This window comes from Branchiostoma lanceolatum, chromosome 3, assembly GCF_035083965.1.
Source record: "Branchiostoma lanceolatum isolate klBraLanc5 chromosome 3, klBraLanc5.hap2, whole genome shotgun sequence".
Classification (NCBI taxonomy): domain Eukaryota; kingdom Metazoa; phylum Chordata; class Leptocardii; order Amphioxiformes; family Branchiostomatidae; genus Branchiostoma; species Branchiostoma lanceolatum.
Genome location: NC_089724.1, coordinates 3002461 through 3019422, shown reverse-complemented (window position 1 = coordinate 3019422; position 16962 = coordinate 3002461). Strand labels below are relative to the sequence as shown.

Below are 16962 nucleotides of genomic sequence, written 5' to 3'. Positions count from 1 at the left end.
ACGTGTTGTTTCGGGCATCAGCTGGAGATGCAGCTCTGGATCTTGTCTATCCACTCCTGGGCCGTCTGACGGTCGCTGGACAGGAAGTTGTACACTCTCCGCACCGTACGCAGCTGTGGTGGCAACAAACAAACAAACAAACAAACAAACATTAGAAGTTGTACACTCTCCGCACCGTACGCAGCTGTGGTGGCAACAAACAAACAAACAAACAAACATTAGAAGTTGTACACTCTCCGCACCGTACGCAGCTGTGGTGGCAAAACAAACAAACAAACAAACATTAGAAGTTGTACACTCTCCGCACCGTACGCAGCTGTGGTGGCAAAACAAACAAACAAACAAACAAACAAACATTAGAAGTTGTACACTCTCCGCACCGTACGCAGCTGTGGTGGCAACAAACAAACAAACAAACATTAGAAGTTGTACACTCTCCGCACCGTACGCAGCTGTGGTGGCAACAAACAAACAAACAAACAAACATTAGAAGTTGTACACTCTCCGCACCGTACGCAGCTGTGGTGGCAAGGCAGGGAAAACAAATAAATAAATAACAAATAACCAATGTTAGATGTCGGTTCATCTGTTCGACAGGAGAAACTGTTGCTGATTCAGCAACATTCATTAATGTGCAGTCAAACCTGTTGAAGTGACCACCTCTACATACATGTAAGGACCATCTGGCCAATGTGACCACTTTTTGGTGGCCCCTTAGATCATTTTTCCCATCGACCAAAGCATTAAGAATCCTGTCTGTAGTGACCACCTGTCCACATAGACAAGATTTAACAGTTTTGACTCTACTTGTAAGCAAAAAAACTTAAGTTGTTTTGTTAAGATAGAGAAAGACACAATTTGATTTGAGTACTTACGTCAAAGAAGGTTCTGTCTTCTGTCTTCTTGGGTGCCCCAGGTAGGGGGGTACTCAGGGTCACTGACACGACCTCTGACAGGTCAATGAACCCTTTACAGTGCTGGTCATGGATTGCATCATAGTACCGCAACTGGGGGGAGGTGAAAGAAATGTTATCTTCTGGTTTAAGTTTGATAAGAACAGTATATTTAAGACAAGCATAAAAATTGACTTTTATTCATTACAAAAAGTAATTGCCATCATGCTGACATGCTGGAAGAATGGTTCTAAGAAAATGTAGTGAAAATTTTCAAGTGAAAAAGTTGCAAGACAGGCCAGAGGCTTTACTAACCTTGTTGGGACAATAGGAAGTAGAGCACCCCCCCCACCCCCAAAAAAATAGTTCAGGAAATTCGCCAAATAGCACTCATTCAAGCAACTGGATATGATTTTGGAAACGGTCAGACGTTTCAAGTAGCATCCACTACTTTTCGTCAGTGACACTGGAAATTGAGTTTAGGAAATTGTTCCAGCGGTTTATCCTATCATTCTTCCAGCTCAAATTTTTTCCAGCTCCACATCCTGGCCAGATCTTTGTAAGAGTTCCTTACCTGGTGTTTGTTGGAGTCCAGAACGAACCATCTCTGTTTCCACCCCTTCAGCAGAGCTCCTCTCTTGTAGAGGTAACCCTCGTGGATACTGTACAAACAGAGCAACACGTTATCATGGCCCAAGAACGCCATGTTTCTCAATGGACCTCAATAACTACCCACACACCATATTTCAAATAAATTCATCAAAAGTATATTGAGTTACAGTTGCAAACACATACACAACAAAAAATAATGCCTACAAAGAGATCTATCGAATGAGTTATACCTAAGTTGTAGCTCCGAATTGGTTCGCTTTTTTAAGGGTTCTAAGGGTAATGGTTAAGTAAGGTTGAAACTTTCGTCTGCTATAACTCCGCAACAATGCACAATATAAGTCTTTAGCTGGAGGTAATAACACATAAGGCAATGGAGGACAGACGTTTCTGGGCTGACAGAGTGGTTCGAGTGGCGGAGGAGGACTGACACTCGACATAAGTCAGTCAGTCAAGTTAAGTCAATAACACCCACCTGTGTTCCTCGCTTGCTGAGGAGAACTGGTCGTACAGGGTGCCGTCGGACGGACCCTGGATCACCATGGAGGTGGACGAGGCCTTGCTGACGTCAGCCTCCGAGTCCAGCCGCACCATGCTTCCCCCGACCCCTCCGTCCGCCAGGGCGCGCACGCGCCGGCAGTGCTTCGGCACCAGCTCCCGGCACCGCTCGTGGCAGGAGTACCCACAGTCTGCACACCTCAGGCCTGCAAGGGAAAGAGCAACATGGACGTCAGTCGGTTTTACACATAGGTTTTGCGGTCATTCATGTGTGTTAACTACTATATTTTTCATGCCATGCATGTCCTTTATATTGTTTTTTCTAGGTAAAAAGCAATAAAGAATGAATTTGATAAAACAAAACAAAAAAACATGGACGCATGAATATTCATTCATTCTGAAGTACAGCCAGTAGGTACCCGTCTGAGTAACGAGACTTTTAAAGTGCTTGAGGCACCTTAGGCCTGGCAACAGGAAGATAGACTGGGTACATGTTGGACTGTAAACTTTAACGCTCAAAGTGAAAGCTACATGTATCTAGTGAAGATGCGCCAACTGTACATGAACTTCATGGCCACTCTACAATAATGCCAGGAGGACCAATTCTTTTAACACCTCCTGAGATAACTCGGGTACTTGTCATGACTATTTCTAATGTTTTTGTTCTAAACAAGCCCAATTTGAGTTTTGGAAGGACTTTTTCCAACCTTGCTTGGCGATGCCCCAGAGCATCTGGCTGCAGAAGTCACAGTACGTGGGTGTGGGGAAGGAGGCCATCTCGAACCTGTGGGGGTGGGTGAAGGCCTTCTCTGCTCCTGTCGACAACTTGCCCTGTACAGGGGTCAAAATGGACCAAAAATCTTTAAAAACACTGTTTCATACTTCACGCAAAACATTTGGAAGGCAACTGTTCAGTTTCGCTGGCTATTATTTAATCAAAGTTACCTGCTTCTTTCAGCTTGTAAAAAGATTAAGATATTTAGTTTTAGGCGTAACGCTAGATAGAATTTTACTATTATGGTAAATAGTTTAACATAAGGTAATGCTTAAATTCAAAAACAATTCTGTAACATCAAAGGCCTTTTCTGGTTTTGCAGACACAGATCCAAACAAACCTCTAACTTCTAAACTTTTGTCAAGTTATCCATATGTAAATATTACAGTGTATTGAGAATACATACCTTAATCAACACCTCGATGGTGGCCCTCTTGTGGGTGGAGATGCCGTGAGCTCGCACCAGCTGTGTACTGACAGAAGGCTTCCTGGGGCGGGGCATGCAGGAGTTGTCCTCCAGCTTGTCCCACAGGAAACGCCATTTCAGCGGCAGGTGGCCCAGGTCCTGCTCCAGGTCTCGACTCTCCTGAGGGTGGGAAAGGAAAAATGCATCAGAATCTTTTAATCCATCCTAAAGTGTTGAAACTGGAGAACTGATAGAAAAAGGCAGAGGCTCACCAAAAACATTTTTTTTTCAATGAGAAGCAAACAGTGCATAATCATTGTGATAACAAACAATTACAAGAAATCATAATGTTTGCTTTTTGTATCTGTAGCCGGTGTAACTGCCTTTCGGTATAACACACCAGCTTTGCAGGCACATGGCACAGGCAGGACCTGGTTTTATCCCATCGAACAACCTGTCACACCTAAACTTTGCACATCTATCTGTAAGTGTTGTTTAAAGCGATCCAGCGAAGATGCCCCTACTCTACTTGGTGATAACAAATTCCACTCTATGATTATCATAGTACTAGGTTTGCTATCGCTTTTTTTGCTATCATTTACTATTCACAAACCGCAGGACAGCTAGTTTGCCTCGCCTTGAGCAGCCACTCTAGGATGTTTGTCTGGTGCTGGGAGATGTTGTTTAGAAATCATAAAGTCAAACAGGAGGAGACCTGCTGACCTACAATGTACATTGTATGTGCCACTAGGCCCTATAGCCTGAACGCATGAACAGAGCCCTTTCTTCTCACCTTAAGCAGCCACTCCAGGCTGTTGGGCTGGTGCTGGGAGATGTTGTCGTAGCAGGCGCTCACGATGATGCGGTTGCTGACAGGCGACAGCTGTTCCTCTGGTACCTCCTCGGCAGCATGCTGTACAGGAAGGGCAGAGGTCATGGTTTAGAGGTCAAGAGTGAAAGGTCACAAGCTCTCCTGGTGGCTACCTGACAGATAGGGATTACTGTAAATGCAGAAATCTTTGCTGTGGTTTTATGTTAACAGGTTTTTACTGATACTGCATACTTTTAACAACCGCGAAAATGCTTGTTTTGTCTTCTGCTCACCTACCACTTCGTTTCAAATGCAAACTTAAAACCACCGCCAATACTTCATTGTCTCACTACAGTAAAACTAAATCCCCCGCTAACTTAAATGCAGTTACAGAAAAAGTCAATGGAAGAAGTAGCTCTGTCAACCAAGATAACTGTGTTTTGGGACAAATCATGTGGCATCACTTAGTTACACAAAGCCTGTCTAGTTGAGTGACAGAAACAAAATGAAGGTTTGCCCTACCACAACATTGCTTATACACTGTATGTCACAGGATTGACATTTGTTTGAAAGAAAAAGGAAGCCCTGAAACATCAGTTAACAGGAAAGAATGCAGTGAAGAATGTTCTTGTCGTCAGCAACAAGCCAGGTTAGGGTTTCACCACTTTAGTCAGAAGCAACTATAGCTACATAGTTTAGTCAAGAACTATGTCCACTCAACAATGCCCAGCCACCAACCATGAAACAAAATAGAAAAAACGTGCCCTGTCCAAGGCCAAAGATCACAGGTACAAATGTAATACATTGTATAAAACCTCGAGGTCAAGGGCTAGGAACTAAATTTCAAGGTAGAAAGGACTGGGCAAAGATTACACTCAATGCTAGATAACAGTCACCTGTAGAGAGCATACAGGTGCAGGATAGAAAGTTGGTATTTCAAATGTCATCATTTAGACTCAGAAGACAGTCAGGTTAATAGAGGAAACAGGTCAAAGGTCATGAAACCAAATCTTGTCAAAACCTTCAGACACAGATCAGAGCTAAGTATTGACTACAACTCTACAAGACGATAGGTTCACAACCAATTAAAGAGAGAAAATTAAGCATCCATAGCTTAATGAAGACAGAATGTGCAGCAACAGTGTACAATGTGTCTCAAACTATGTACCATCACCAGATACATAAATTCCTGGCAGGGTTACAATGACATGTTTCCCATTCGATTTTCTACTTACTCGACTACGTCTTCTGCGATCGGGGCGCGAGGGGCTTCCGGTCCTGTTACACTGTTCAAACCAGACAAGTACAATGTACAGGGTGAGGGGTGTTTATTCCTGTTACAAGTTTAAACCAGACAAGTACAATGTACAGGGTGAGGGGTGTTTATTCCTGTTACAAGTTTAAACCAGACAAGCACAATGTACAGGGTGAGGGGTGTTTATTCCTGTTACACATAATGTATAAACCAGACAAGCACAATGTGTGACAGCAATAAAACAAGCACTGCAAAATGATTTCCAGGAATAGAACCAATACCACGAAGTACACAAGAACAGAGTTTCCCAACAGCAGAGCACCAGACAGAAGGACATACCATGTTATTGTGACTGACTACTTGTTTAGACAACAAGCCAGGGGCTTTATAAGGGACAGGCCTACACCTTACTGCCTATAGTCAAGACAGGAGACTACCATAGAGAGAAAGTTTGACAAAGCTGCCAGCTAAAAGAAGAACATCTAGACCCCAAGGCACCTACGTATATATATGGTGGAGCAAAACTTCATAAACAACTTAATTATCTAAACTACTACAGAACTCCAAATACCAGAAAACCCAAAGCACCAAGGACACTTGTGAGTGTGTATAGAGCAACTGGAAGACCATGCAGAGTGTATTCTTTATCAATGACTCTTATTGACAAGTACATGCCATGCAAGAGATGGGTTAGAACGACTGCTATGTAACTTAGAAGGAATAGTGCAAGACATGCACAGAAGTTATCTAACCACGAGGTTACAGAACATGTGCATAAAAAGTGGCTAAATGCAGGAGCTCAGGAGTGAAGCAACAAATCCATCCATGCTCATACTACGACATTTCAAGTCTTTGTCTATTGTCTTTATTTCAAATCTTTATCTTTGTCTATAAATAGTAAAATTGTGCTTTTATTCAATGAAATAAATCAGAATGGTATGAACATCTCCTAGACTTCAAAAAGGGTGAATACTGGCTGGAATCTTGCAATTTCACATGTGTAACACCTATGATGTATCGCATTAACTTTTATTTGAAAAGTAAGATTTTCACAAAAAGTCATGTTATGTAAAATATCACATCATGCCCTCACCTGTACTGCCATTGCCATGAGTTCTCTGTCGTACGACTGGCCAGATGACAGGTCCTCTTCCAGAAAGTAGTCCCAGATTCGCAGACTGGAGATACAGGAGTACGGCCTTAGCACCTGTAACAAAACACAATGGATAAACAAACTATCAATGAGTTTCCAGCAACTTTGCAACCTCAGGTCTTTAGCTTGTGTTGTAGAATGTTAGGCTGTCGGATGGTTGTTGATAGGCTAGCATTGAAAATTATGCATTGAAAATTATGGTCACCGGCTTAACAAAACAGAAACCAACCCACCATTTTTGCAAACCTGTGTTTTGTTGCGACATTTGAAGTGTCAGTGAAATGACAAATTTGGTCTCCAACCTTGACACTGGAAAACCTTTTGTCACTTTTGTGTCCCATACTACCATATTGATCCCTGTCGCGGAAGAACTGGGGTGTACACCGTTAAATCAATTGTCTACTGTGAACTCTTTGGTGGGACAAATCATCCAGGCATGGGTAGTGACTCCCCCATTAGCTATTATGGTCAGGAGTGTTTTCTGTGATGTCACAATGCTAATTTCTTGAACAATTTTCTACTAAATCAAATGAAAAGTTCAAAGAGGAATTATGATCATGAGCTTTTCCTTGAAAAAGCAAGCCTGTAGCCGTACCGGAGATGCCTGCTGCGGCTGGTAGGAATTTTTTTCAACTTCTAAGACATCTTTTTCGTGCCACCGTCCTTAACTGTTCTTGGACACCTTTTTTGTGCCCCCTTAAGTGTTCTTGGACACCTTTTTTTGTGTCCCCTTGATTTTCTTATGTAAGAACCAGTAAGAAAAAAAGATTTGAACATTTTTTTCCATGGAAATTCTCACAAGAAGGATCGCTATTTAAAATTTTCTTAAGGTAAGAAACTATTTCTCAAATAGATTTCACTCTCAACAATTTTTAGAAATTCAAGTCTAAAGTTTTCTTGTTTACCGGAGACTCCTGCTGCGGCTGGTACTTGATGTGCTAATACACTTGAAGTGACAGAGTGTGCTAAATAACACATGTAAAAAGGCATCAACTATTTCAGATTGAGACAACCGTTGACATGCACATCTGGCTTACCGGAGACTCCTGCTGCGGCTGGTAGTTGACGTTGTAGAGCAGCGGCGAAGAGGAGTGCAGCTGGCTGATGTAGTCCCAGATCGTCCGACTGTGAGCGTGCTTCCCAGAGTCCTTCGCCGCTCCCTTGAGCGATCCCGTGGGCTCGTCCCCGTGGACGCCCTTGTGCTTCTCCTTGTCCGTCAGCAGCCCGGCCTCTAGTCTCTCGTACTCGGAGTCCATGAGCAGGGACTTGAAGCGGCCGGACACAGAGTGGAAGGCCAGCAGCTTCAGGTAGTAGCTGTTGAACTCAAAGGACAGCGGGAACTGGTGCAACACCTGTGGGATATATAAAGAAGGAAAATGGTCTCATGGATGTAAAAGTATTATGAAATGCTATATCCATACACCGTCAGGTGACTTTAAAGTTTTTGACAAATATCTAAACCTTACACACAATATAAATAGTTTGCTCTGGGGAGCTTTTGAGACGAACACTCTTTCTCTTTTTCAACCCTAATACAGTCAGATCTAGTCTTTGAGTTCTCTTGTCACGTGACTTGATGTTGATCATCACGTGACAAGAGACACGTGACTTTTAAGTTGTAACTGGTATTCATAGACTTTTTTGTGCTGCAGGCTATAAATTATAACACTGTTTAAGCCTTCATGAATTAGAGAGTCAGCAATCAAATTCATTTACCATCCGATATTAGGATAAAGCCTTCCCTGAAACTGACTACTGTAATTATTGATTTGTTAACTGTAACTTAATTTTAGCTGTCACTAGTCAACAGCTAAAATTTCATCATCGCTAATATTTGATCACTAATATTTAAGCCTGTAATGTTTGTTCCCACCGTTAAAATCAAGTGCCGTGACCTACGTGTACTCCCTTTTCCCCCAACCGCTATCTTTAAGTGATTTACAGTATTTTCTTAAAGCATGGCTAGCTCTTCCTAGATACTGTGTGGCTTTTCTTAAACAAGAGGTCAGCACCTTTTACCTCTACTTTTCCTTTGACATTAAATTGGACACAAGATCTGGAACCCTAAAAGACACATCTGTAGGTTGGGACTCAAACCCACCACCTTCTGGTTCAGAGGCTTAACGACTAACCTGGTGTACTGCGTCCAAGAACTGCAGAAAGACGGGTGCGAAGCCGCTTCCCTGGGAGGCCTGCGTGTGGTTACAGCGGTGCGAGAACCTGTGACCAAATGCCAGCCACTCTTTCTCTACCAGGACCTGGAGAAACACATGCAGTAGGTTAAACTTTAGAGTAGTAGTTTCAGATACGGGAAAACGTATGTGGCACGTGGGGTACATTTTGTTGATTTTTCTCTTGTAATGCATCATGACTGCATATTCTCAAGTGTTAAGGATCTTTTCAATTTGTACATCTGTACAATGACATCAGGAATTGAGTATCATAACCCCATAAAATTGGTATTTTGTGTCCCTCAACCAACGGGACCAGTGGCTGTTTTACAATCATAAAATCTATGTTTTTTTCTCCTTTTATACCTCATTCATTTGGTCTTGAGGTCCAATGCTCGAAAGCCTTAATTTGGCTTAAAATCAACTTCATCACTATCAACGACAGTTTCATACTAGTACTCTATAACATTGTTGGATCTTGTGAGACATATTGTCAATAAGGTCATTTGTATATTGTATACATGTTTCAGTTTCAATTAGTATCCTAAACTTGAGGTTGAGGTAAGATTCACTACGAATCCAGTAAAACGACTACAACACAGAGTCCCTTACCCTGAAGCCGTCCACAGTCCTGTAGAAGGGGTCCAGGAGGACCTGCGCCAGTGAGACCACCTGTGCGGTGACGTCCCAGCCGTCCTCCAGACTGATGAGGACTGAGGCACCCTGCATGTCCAGCAGGTCCACTGCTGCACCTGATAACTGTAACAAGTGGGAGATCTGGGGGGAAACAAACATTTCACACATTACTGTAGACTGATGAGGACTGAGGCACCCTGCATGTCCAGCAGGTCCACTGCTGCACCTGATAACTGCAACAAGTGGGAGATCTGGGGGGAAACAAACATTTTACACATTACTGTAGACTGATGAGGACTGAGGCACCCTGCATGTCCAGCAGGTCCACTGCTGCACCTGATAACTGCAACAGGTGGGAGATCTGGGGGGAAAACAAACATTTTACACATTACTCCAGACTGATGAGGACTGAGGCACCCTGCATGTCCAGCAGGTCCACTGCTGCACCTGATAACTGCAACAAGTGGGAGATCTGGGGGGGAAACAAACATTTCACACATTACTCCAGACTGATGAGGACTGAGGCACCCTGCATGTCCAGCAGGTCCACCGCTGCACCTGATAACTGCAACAAGTGGGAGATCTGGGGGGGAAACAAACATTTCACACATTACTCCAGACTGATGAGGACTGAGGCACCCTGCATGTCCAGCAGGTCCACCGCTGCACCTGATAACTGCAACAAGTGGGAGATCTGGGGGGGAAACAAACATTTCACACATTACTCCAGACTGATGAGGACTGAGGCACCCTGCATGTCCAGCAGGTCCACCGCTGCACCTGATAACTGCAACAAGTGGGAGATCTGGGGGGGAAACAAACATTTCACACATTACTCCAGACTGATGAGGACTGAGGCACCCTGCATGTCCAGCAGGTCCACCGCTGCACCTGATAACTGCAACAAGTGGGAGATCTGGGGGGAAAAATAACATTCTATATAAAATCAGCTGCCACAAACTACATATTGAAACGGGAAGACATACCCGCACTCCTCTAGAACAACGATTATGTAAACATTGAAAAACACGTCTGTTCTTTTATATCTACTATAACCGAAAAGCGAGGAGAAGTAGAATTTATCTAATGATAGTCATATTCTTTTATATCTGTCAACTGTACTTGTATTTTGTTTTGTTGTGACCTGTACTTAGCCAAGTGTGGCAAAAATGTGCAATAAAGGTCTTCATTCATTCATTCATTTATAATAAATAAATGTACATTAAAACAAGAGAGGCGAATTCATAACAAAACTTTTCGTCCGAAAGAAAAGAAACACAATTTTTTTATTGTTGCTGCAGTTGCAACCATGACTTGTGAGTAGCAAATGTGTGTCAGAGGGCTCTTAGACACCTTTTCGTCCCCCTTGGTGTATCATCAGCTTCACTACCCATACCTGTTGTCGCCACCCTGGTTCCTCAACAGGTTTGAGGACGGCCATGTTGGGGTCTGTTAGGGGTTTGAATAATACAGACATCTACAGTAAATTGGTACCTGCTGTAGCTACTCTGACCCTTCCACAGCCTTTAGTTACCCCAAGTTGAGGTCTGTAATTTGGAGTCTGTTAGGGGTTTAACTAATACAGACATCTACAGCAAACATGCACCTGTTGTAGCCACTCTGACCCTTCCACAGCCTTTAGTTACCCCAAGTTGAGGTCTGTAATTTGGGGTCTGTTAGGGGTTTAACTAACACAGACATCTATAGTAAACATGTACCTGTTGTAGCCACTCCGACTCCTCAACAGCCTTGAGTAACCCCAAGTTGGGGTCTGTAATTTGGGGTCTGTGAGGGGTTTGAATAATACAGACATCCACAGTAAACATATACCTGTTGTAGCCACTCCGACTCCTCCACAGCCTTTTGCAACCCCATGTTGGGGTCTGTGAGGGGTTTCACTAATACAGACATCTACAGTAAACATGTACCTGTTGTAGCCACTCTGACTCCTCCACAGCCTTCAGCAACCCCAAATTGGGGTCTGTGAGGGGTTTCACTGATAAAGACATCTACAGTTAACACATATATTTAAATACCTGTTGTAGCCACTCCGACTCCTCCACAGCCTTGAGCAAGCCCAAGTTGGGGTCGGTGAGGGGTTTGCATAATACAGACATCTACAGATAACACATATATAATACATGTGTGTATATACCTGTTGTAGCCACTCCGACTCCTCCACAGCCTTGAGCAAGCCCAAGTTGGGGTCGGTGAAAGGTGCACTGGGAACGCACGCCCGCATCAGCTTCTTGAAGCTGGCCTTCATGTGGCGAACCTCCACAAAGTCCACTGGGATGAAATCACACTTGGGAAACTGGTCAGCCTTCACTCCCTGGAAAATACAGAAAACAACATAGCATGAGAGTTCATCTGTGTTGGTAGAATTCATTATTAACAAGATTAAACTTTTCGTCCTACACTGTAAGAAAAATTGGGACTTACCCCAAATTTTCGGTTGACTCCATCAACCCTGTTCACAGAATGAACCTGGCTACTGCGATCACATGTCGCTGTTGCAGTAGCCGGTTTCATTCCGTGAATAGGGTTGATGGAGTCAACCGAAAATTTGGGGTAAGTCCCAATTTTTCTTACAGTGTAGGAGGAAAAGTTTAATCTTGTTAATAAGAAAACAACATGGTGGTGCTTAAAAAGTCAAATGGCGAAGTGTAGTATTCAGTTAACACCCATGCAGAGAGAAGAGACAACAGCATTGGCTATGACTCGTGATTCGGGTCTCCCTTGATTTACTGGACTACAGATAGAGATGCAGTGTTCGAAATAACCACCTGCAGTCTGCAATTTGCAGAAAGATTTTTAAGATTGCAGAAGAAAAATCAAACGACCAGCAATTTTGCAGAATGAAAAAAATCAGACGTGATTCAATGGTTCTCAATTTAGTCTACTAGTGGAACTGTAAGTGTAAATGAACTTAAACTTGAATTATTTTTAACACACATGTATGGTATTCCTGTTTCAAATTTTGCTAGTAAAAATTAAAGATAGAGTGAGGGTATTAAGAATTACAGCGACGTTGCAATGCTAGATATTATGTAAATAAGTAGGCATTATTAGGTTGAGAAGGTTGTAGTATGGAGGGTTTTGTACTTGCAGAAAATATCTTCAAATTGCAGAACAAAATTCTTACATTTTGCAATATCGCAGAACAATGGAAAAATGTATTTCTACCACTGAGATGACAGCAAAAACCTTTTGTGTCAATCACTGTTCTCACAGGTTTTGCATTGATGTCCGTCATGAAGTACAAAAAGGACTGAGTAACTTTATCAAAAGTACTCGAATGGAGTTAATCCGATGCAATATGATGATGATGATATCAATCATTCTCGGGACATCTACAATTACTAAGCCAAGGTGATTTAGCATCTTTAAAACAATGGACAACTTTCCATTTGCAACCTTCGCATGCATTTGTGATATGTATATATATACCTTTAGAGGTTCTTTCTGAACCAATTAAGCTAACTAAAAAGCCTTACCTTCATCTGTGACTTCTCCCCAAACGCGTACAGGACGGACCCATGCATGTTCTGGATGCTCCCATTGCTGATCCCGGAGTCCTTCGACAAGGCCCCGTTCTCGAACGCCAGTCTCAGCCCCGTGTCGATCTGGCTACCAGAACTCGCCCTTCCGCTGGAGCGTAGGCTGTTCCAATGCTTGAACCCTGACAGAAACAGCCACACAATTTCATTTGGATATTACATAGCACATAATACTAATCTCAGGCCTACACTAGTACTTTTAACCACATTATAGTTGTAATATTAAACTTGGGGGGAGGGGGGCTCTTTGTTAACCCTTTAGTAAACTTTGTGGTGATTGAATAATGATTATGATTGCAACTGAATAAAATGCATAACGTTTAGCATAATTGCAACCAAAGCAAACGAAACAACAAAAGTACAAAAAAGGTTTATTCTACTAAAAAGCAAAACGTAACTATTACATAAATTCAGAACAGTAAGGGATGAAACCTGTAACTGGGGAAACGGGGGGGACAGAGAGGGGACTTAAACGAATAATATGGATGCAGTTAATGACACACCTAATCCAAGTCATGAAAATGAATGTAGGAGACAGACAGTGATGAAAAGGAGAACATGACTACAGAACACCGCCACCACTCCATGCTTCAAGCCATGCACCAGCCTTAGCACCCTAGTCCAGCCGCCACACTACCCTAGCCTACCATGGGCGGAAAAAGCAGCAAGCCTGCTTTAGATTGGCTAAAAGAGGAAAAAAACTAGCCTGACGTTTCATTGGCTGAAAGATCTGGCTAGATGGGCAGCTATTGGCTGAGAGGTAGCGGGTTACCTTTATTAGGGTGCACACTGTGTCGAAAGCTGCTCCATTGTCGAGAAAATCCTACACACAAACAAATACAGCCGCAGGTCCTTATAGCGCCGGAGTTACAGCTTCACATCAACGCTAGAACAGTTCTAGGTACCTACGCATGCCACCTGAACCTGCATACTACAATGTATGTGTAACCAAAACAGTTGGCAATGGTGGGTGGTGCCCCTTGGAACATAATTATCTTTCCGTAACAACCTATACAATTTTAAATGCAAACCTATTGTTAGCATTAATACTGACTGAACTACTGAAATTTGTTGTGCTAGCAAACCAATATTTGTAGTTGTAAGTGAACAAATTTAGTAGCACCCTTGTAGTTGTACAGATTAATTTGTAGTTTTTGTGTGAATATGTTTCAACAGTATTTTCGATCTGGCAACTTCATGTTTGCTTTTATACAATTCAGTAGTCATCTAAGTCAGCATAAATATTGTTAAAACTGTTAAGTTGTTGATTATAATTTTTTTACCAAAACTACAAAACTTTAGTACCATTGTATTAGCAGCCTTCACACAATAAATAACATTTTCATTCAAACGATACAAAAACATTTTCGATATAACCCAAAATCTACATCTGCAATTAAATGTCCACTTTATAGATTTCAAACTTCGACTTCATTAAACATAAAATTTGGACAAAAGACACCTGGTGAGGAAAAAATAATAATTTTGAATGGAGTACAAAGCACAGTTTAAGTGAACAGCAGAAGCATCAGTTTGTTACAGTTGAACCCAAAGTGTTACATGTAGCTCCCTGCACCAATACCAGTGTTTCCCACCTTACAGCATAGCGACTTAGCCCTTCTTTTGAATATAGCCAAAGCAAAAGTTACATGCCAAGGGAAAAATGGTCTTTAGTTTTATAAAACTTGTACATGTTTTTATATCTTTTTCATATCAAACTATGACTTATATCCTTTTCATACCTTGTACCATGTACAATTGTCGTGCAATAAAGTTCTTCTATCTTTTTCATAAAATTACATCCTTGCTTTTAAAGACAGATTATCTTTCTCTTAATATTTGCGGAATATTACTTTGCTGACCCTTTTCCTTAGTAGAATTTTAAGATTGTTTATCAAATCCAAGAAACTATGACTGGAGCCACTTTTGGCATCTTAAGACTTTTGAGGTGTCTGATATCTCCTGTAATACATGTATGCTGTGTCAAAATGAAGGGCAAGCAGTTACATTAATTACAAAATGCTGTAGGATGATACAGAATGAATGTGATTATATAAAAGATGTTGTTAGTGGATAAAGATATGATGCTATAGCAATAATGCGCATGTGTTAGGCAATGCAATAAGGTGATATGATCAAACAAAACTACAACAGAACAGAATGGAAAAAATGTACAATATGAAAAGAGTTTTCCTAAAAAGATGGCCTTTTAAAAGGTTTGCCTTTTGCTTTGATTTTGAATTCATTTTTGCAACTTACTGCCATCCATAAATTTTCTACTTCTTTTTCTCGTCCAGCATTTGGATGCTGCTTTCTCTCAATATTAATATCAGCAATCATTTGTCTTATTGCTTTCTGTAATCTAAGTTTTCAAAACTTAAAACTATTTCTACGATTCCCCAAAAAGCATCAGTGAACTGGTGAGGAAAATTGGACCAAATTAAATGTCTACCAACCTCTCTGGGAAAACAGACAAACTTGATGACTAAGCCGTGGCCAAAAACAGTTTTCCTAAAAAGATGGCCTTCCAAAAGGTGTGCCTACAATTTTTCCATTTAATTCATTCTTTTTTAAAAGATGTAACTATCCATAAATCTTTCCTCTTGTTTTTCTAGTCTACCATCTGATTGCGTCAACCGTATCATAGCTTTTTGCCAGTTACGTGTGAAAATAAATTATCACCATTCCCGAAAAGTATTGTGTGAACTGGATAGAACAATTTGACCAAACTATGCCTTCACAAACCTCTTTTTGAAAACGGATGAAAATTGATGATTTAGCAAAAAAGCTGACGACTCTTCATGCCACCCACAACCCTCACCTCTGAAAGGTGTAATTTTTGCATTCATTTTTTTTTTTTTCAAAATGTCTAAACAATCACTTCTTTTTCTGGTCCATCATCTGACTGACTGTAGGTTGCATTTAACAACTGTAAACTATTACTGTAAGCATGTAGAAAATTTGACCAAACTATGCCTTCATGAAAAAAACTCTAACTTTTCGAAAACAGATGAAAATTGATGATTTAGCAAAAAGCTGACGACTCCTCATGCCACCCACAACCCTCACCTGATCTTATGCTGCTAATGCTGCTATTGGATGACTTGCCCGAACCTTGTCGCGGCTGCGCCAGCTTCCGATTGGCCGCCTCCTTCCTCTGGCTGTCCGGCGTCGAGGGATCCGATTGGTCGCTGGTTCTCACGGTGAAGAGCGAGGTCAGGGACTCCGAGGGTGAAAGGTCGAGCTGGCGGAGCGTGCCGGAGCGACTCGCGGGCGTGGCCGACACCAGGGCTGAGAAGTACTGCTCCTGCTCCACACTGCTGGAGGTGTCGTGGGATCCGCCTAGGAGAACAAGAAGACAACTAGGGTTGGACAAGTACAAAAATTCATTAGTCTCAGTTAGTTTCAGTGACTGGAGAGCCACACCTGAAGCACGTTAAAGAAGTCACCACACATCGAAAAGACCAGAAGCCTATCCCAGTGTGAGTGGAGCAAATTTTACATTCTGGTCTTTAATGCATCTTGTTCTTACTGTTAGTACACACCATGTAGTACAAAACTGGTGTATTATGTCTAAAGGTGATTTAACAAACAAAAAATCCCTATCTTTACCTGACTGTGGAGCCTGTACCAGCTGCGGTAACCCCCATCACACCCTTCCCAAACAAACAAACAAACAAACCATCCCGACCCTTACCTGACTGTGGAGCCTGTACCAGCTGTGCTGACTTCTGGGCTGACTTCAGAACCCCCATCACACCCTTCCCGTGGAACCCTCCCGACCGCATCAGGACCGCTCGTGTGCGGGGGTGTCTCCACGTCACCACGGGCAACCGGCTCTGTCTGTAGCACCGTGCAACCTTCCTCACGCTTTCGTCCGACACCGACTGGGGGACCACGATCAGAGCTGGGTAACTGGGGACAGTAGGAAGACAACATTAACACAAAATCTAACATTAGTAACAACTTTCGTCTGACACCGACTCGGGGGATCAGTGCTGGATAACTGGGGATAGTAGGGCGGCAAAATTAGCAGAAAAACTAACATTTATAACTGTCTGCTGCAATTTGAAATTTTTTAAATATTGACGTTGAATTTCCTTGACAATTTTCGGATGTAAGTTGATGTAAAGACACAAAATAGAACACAACATTCTGCACGTATCATAAGATGCAAATATTTTTTTCTTGTTTT

At 42.1% G+C, this 16962-nt stretch overlaps 1 protein-coding gene across 1 annotated transcript in view; it reads right to left on the bottom strand.

Moving 5' to 3' along the window:
• Positions 1 to 16962, bottom strand: part of LOC136429727 (myotubularin-related protein 13-like) — a 60857-nt gene continuing 43895 nt past the window's right edge. The window contains exons 31-47 of the mRNA XM_066419674.1: positions 16465 to 16682; positions 15837 to 16109; positions 13540 to 13590; positions 12705 to 12889; positions 11363 to 11539; positions 9184 to 9348; positions 8533 to 8658; positions 7438 to 7752; positions 6341 to 6454; positions 5228 to 5278; positions 3975 to 4094; positions 3182 to 3361; positions 2708 to 2831; positions 1978 to 2206; positions 1468 to 1555; positions 876 to 1007; positions 1 to 113 (exon numbers count right to left, since the gene is read on the bottom strand). Of these exons, the coding sequence (XP_066275771.1) occupies positions 18 to 113; positions 876 to 1007; positions 1468 to 1555; positions 1978 to 2206; positions 2708 to 2831; positions 3182 to 3361; positions 3975 to 4094; positions 5228 to 5278; positions 6341 to 6454; positions 7438 to 7752; positions 8533 to 8658; positions 9184 to 9348; positions 11363 to 11539; positions 12705 to 12889; positions 13540 to 13590; positions 15837 to 16109; positions 16465 to 16682 (2644 nt within the window). The 3' untranslated portion in view covers positions 1 to 17. The remainder of the gene's footprint in view (positions 114 to 875; positions 1008 to 1467; positions 1556 to 1977; positions 2207 to 2707; positions 2832 to 3181; positions 3362 to 3974; positions 4095 to 5227; positions 5279 to 6340; positions 6455 to 7437; positions 7753 to 8532; positions 8659 to 9183; positions 9349 to 11362; positions 11540 to 12704; positions 12890 to 13539; positions 13591 to 15836; positions 16110 to 16464; positions 16683 to 16962) is intronic.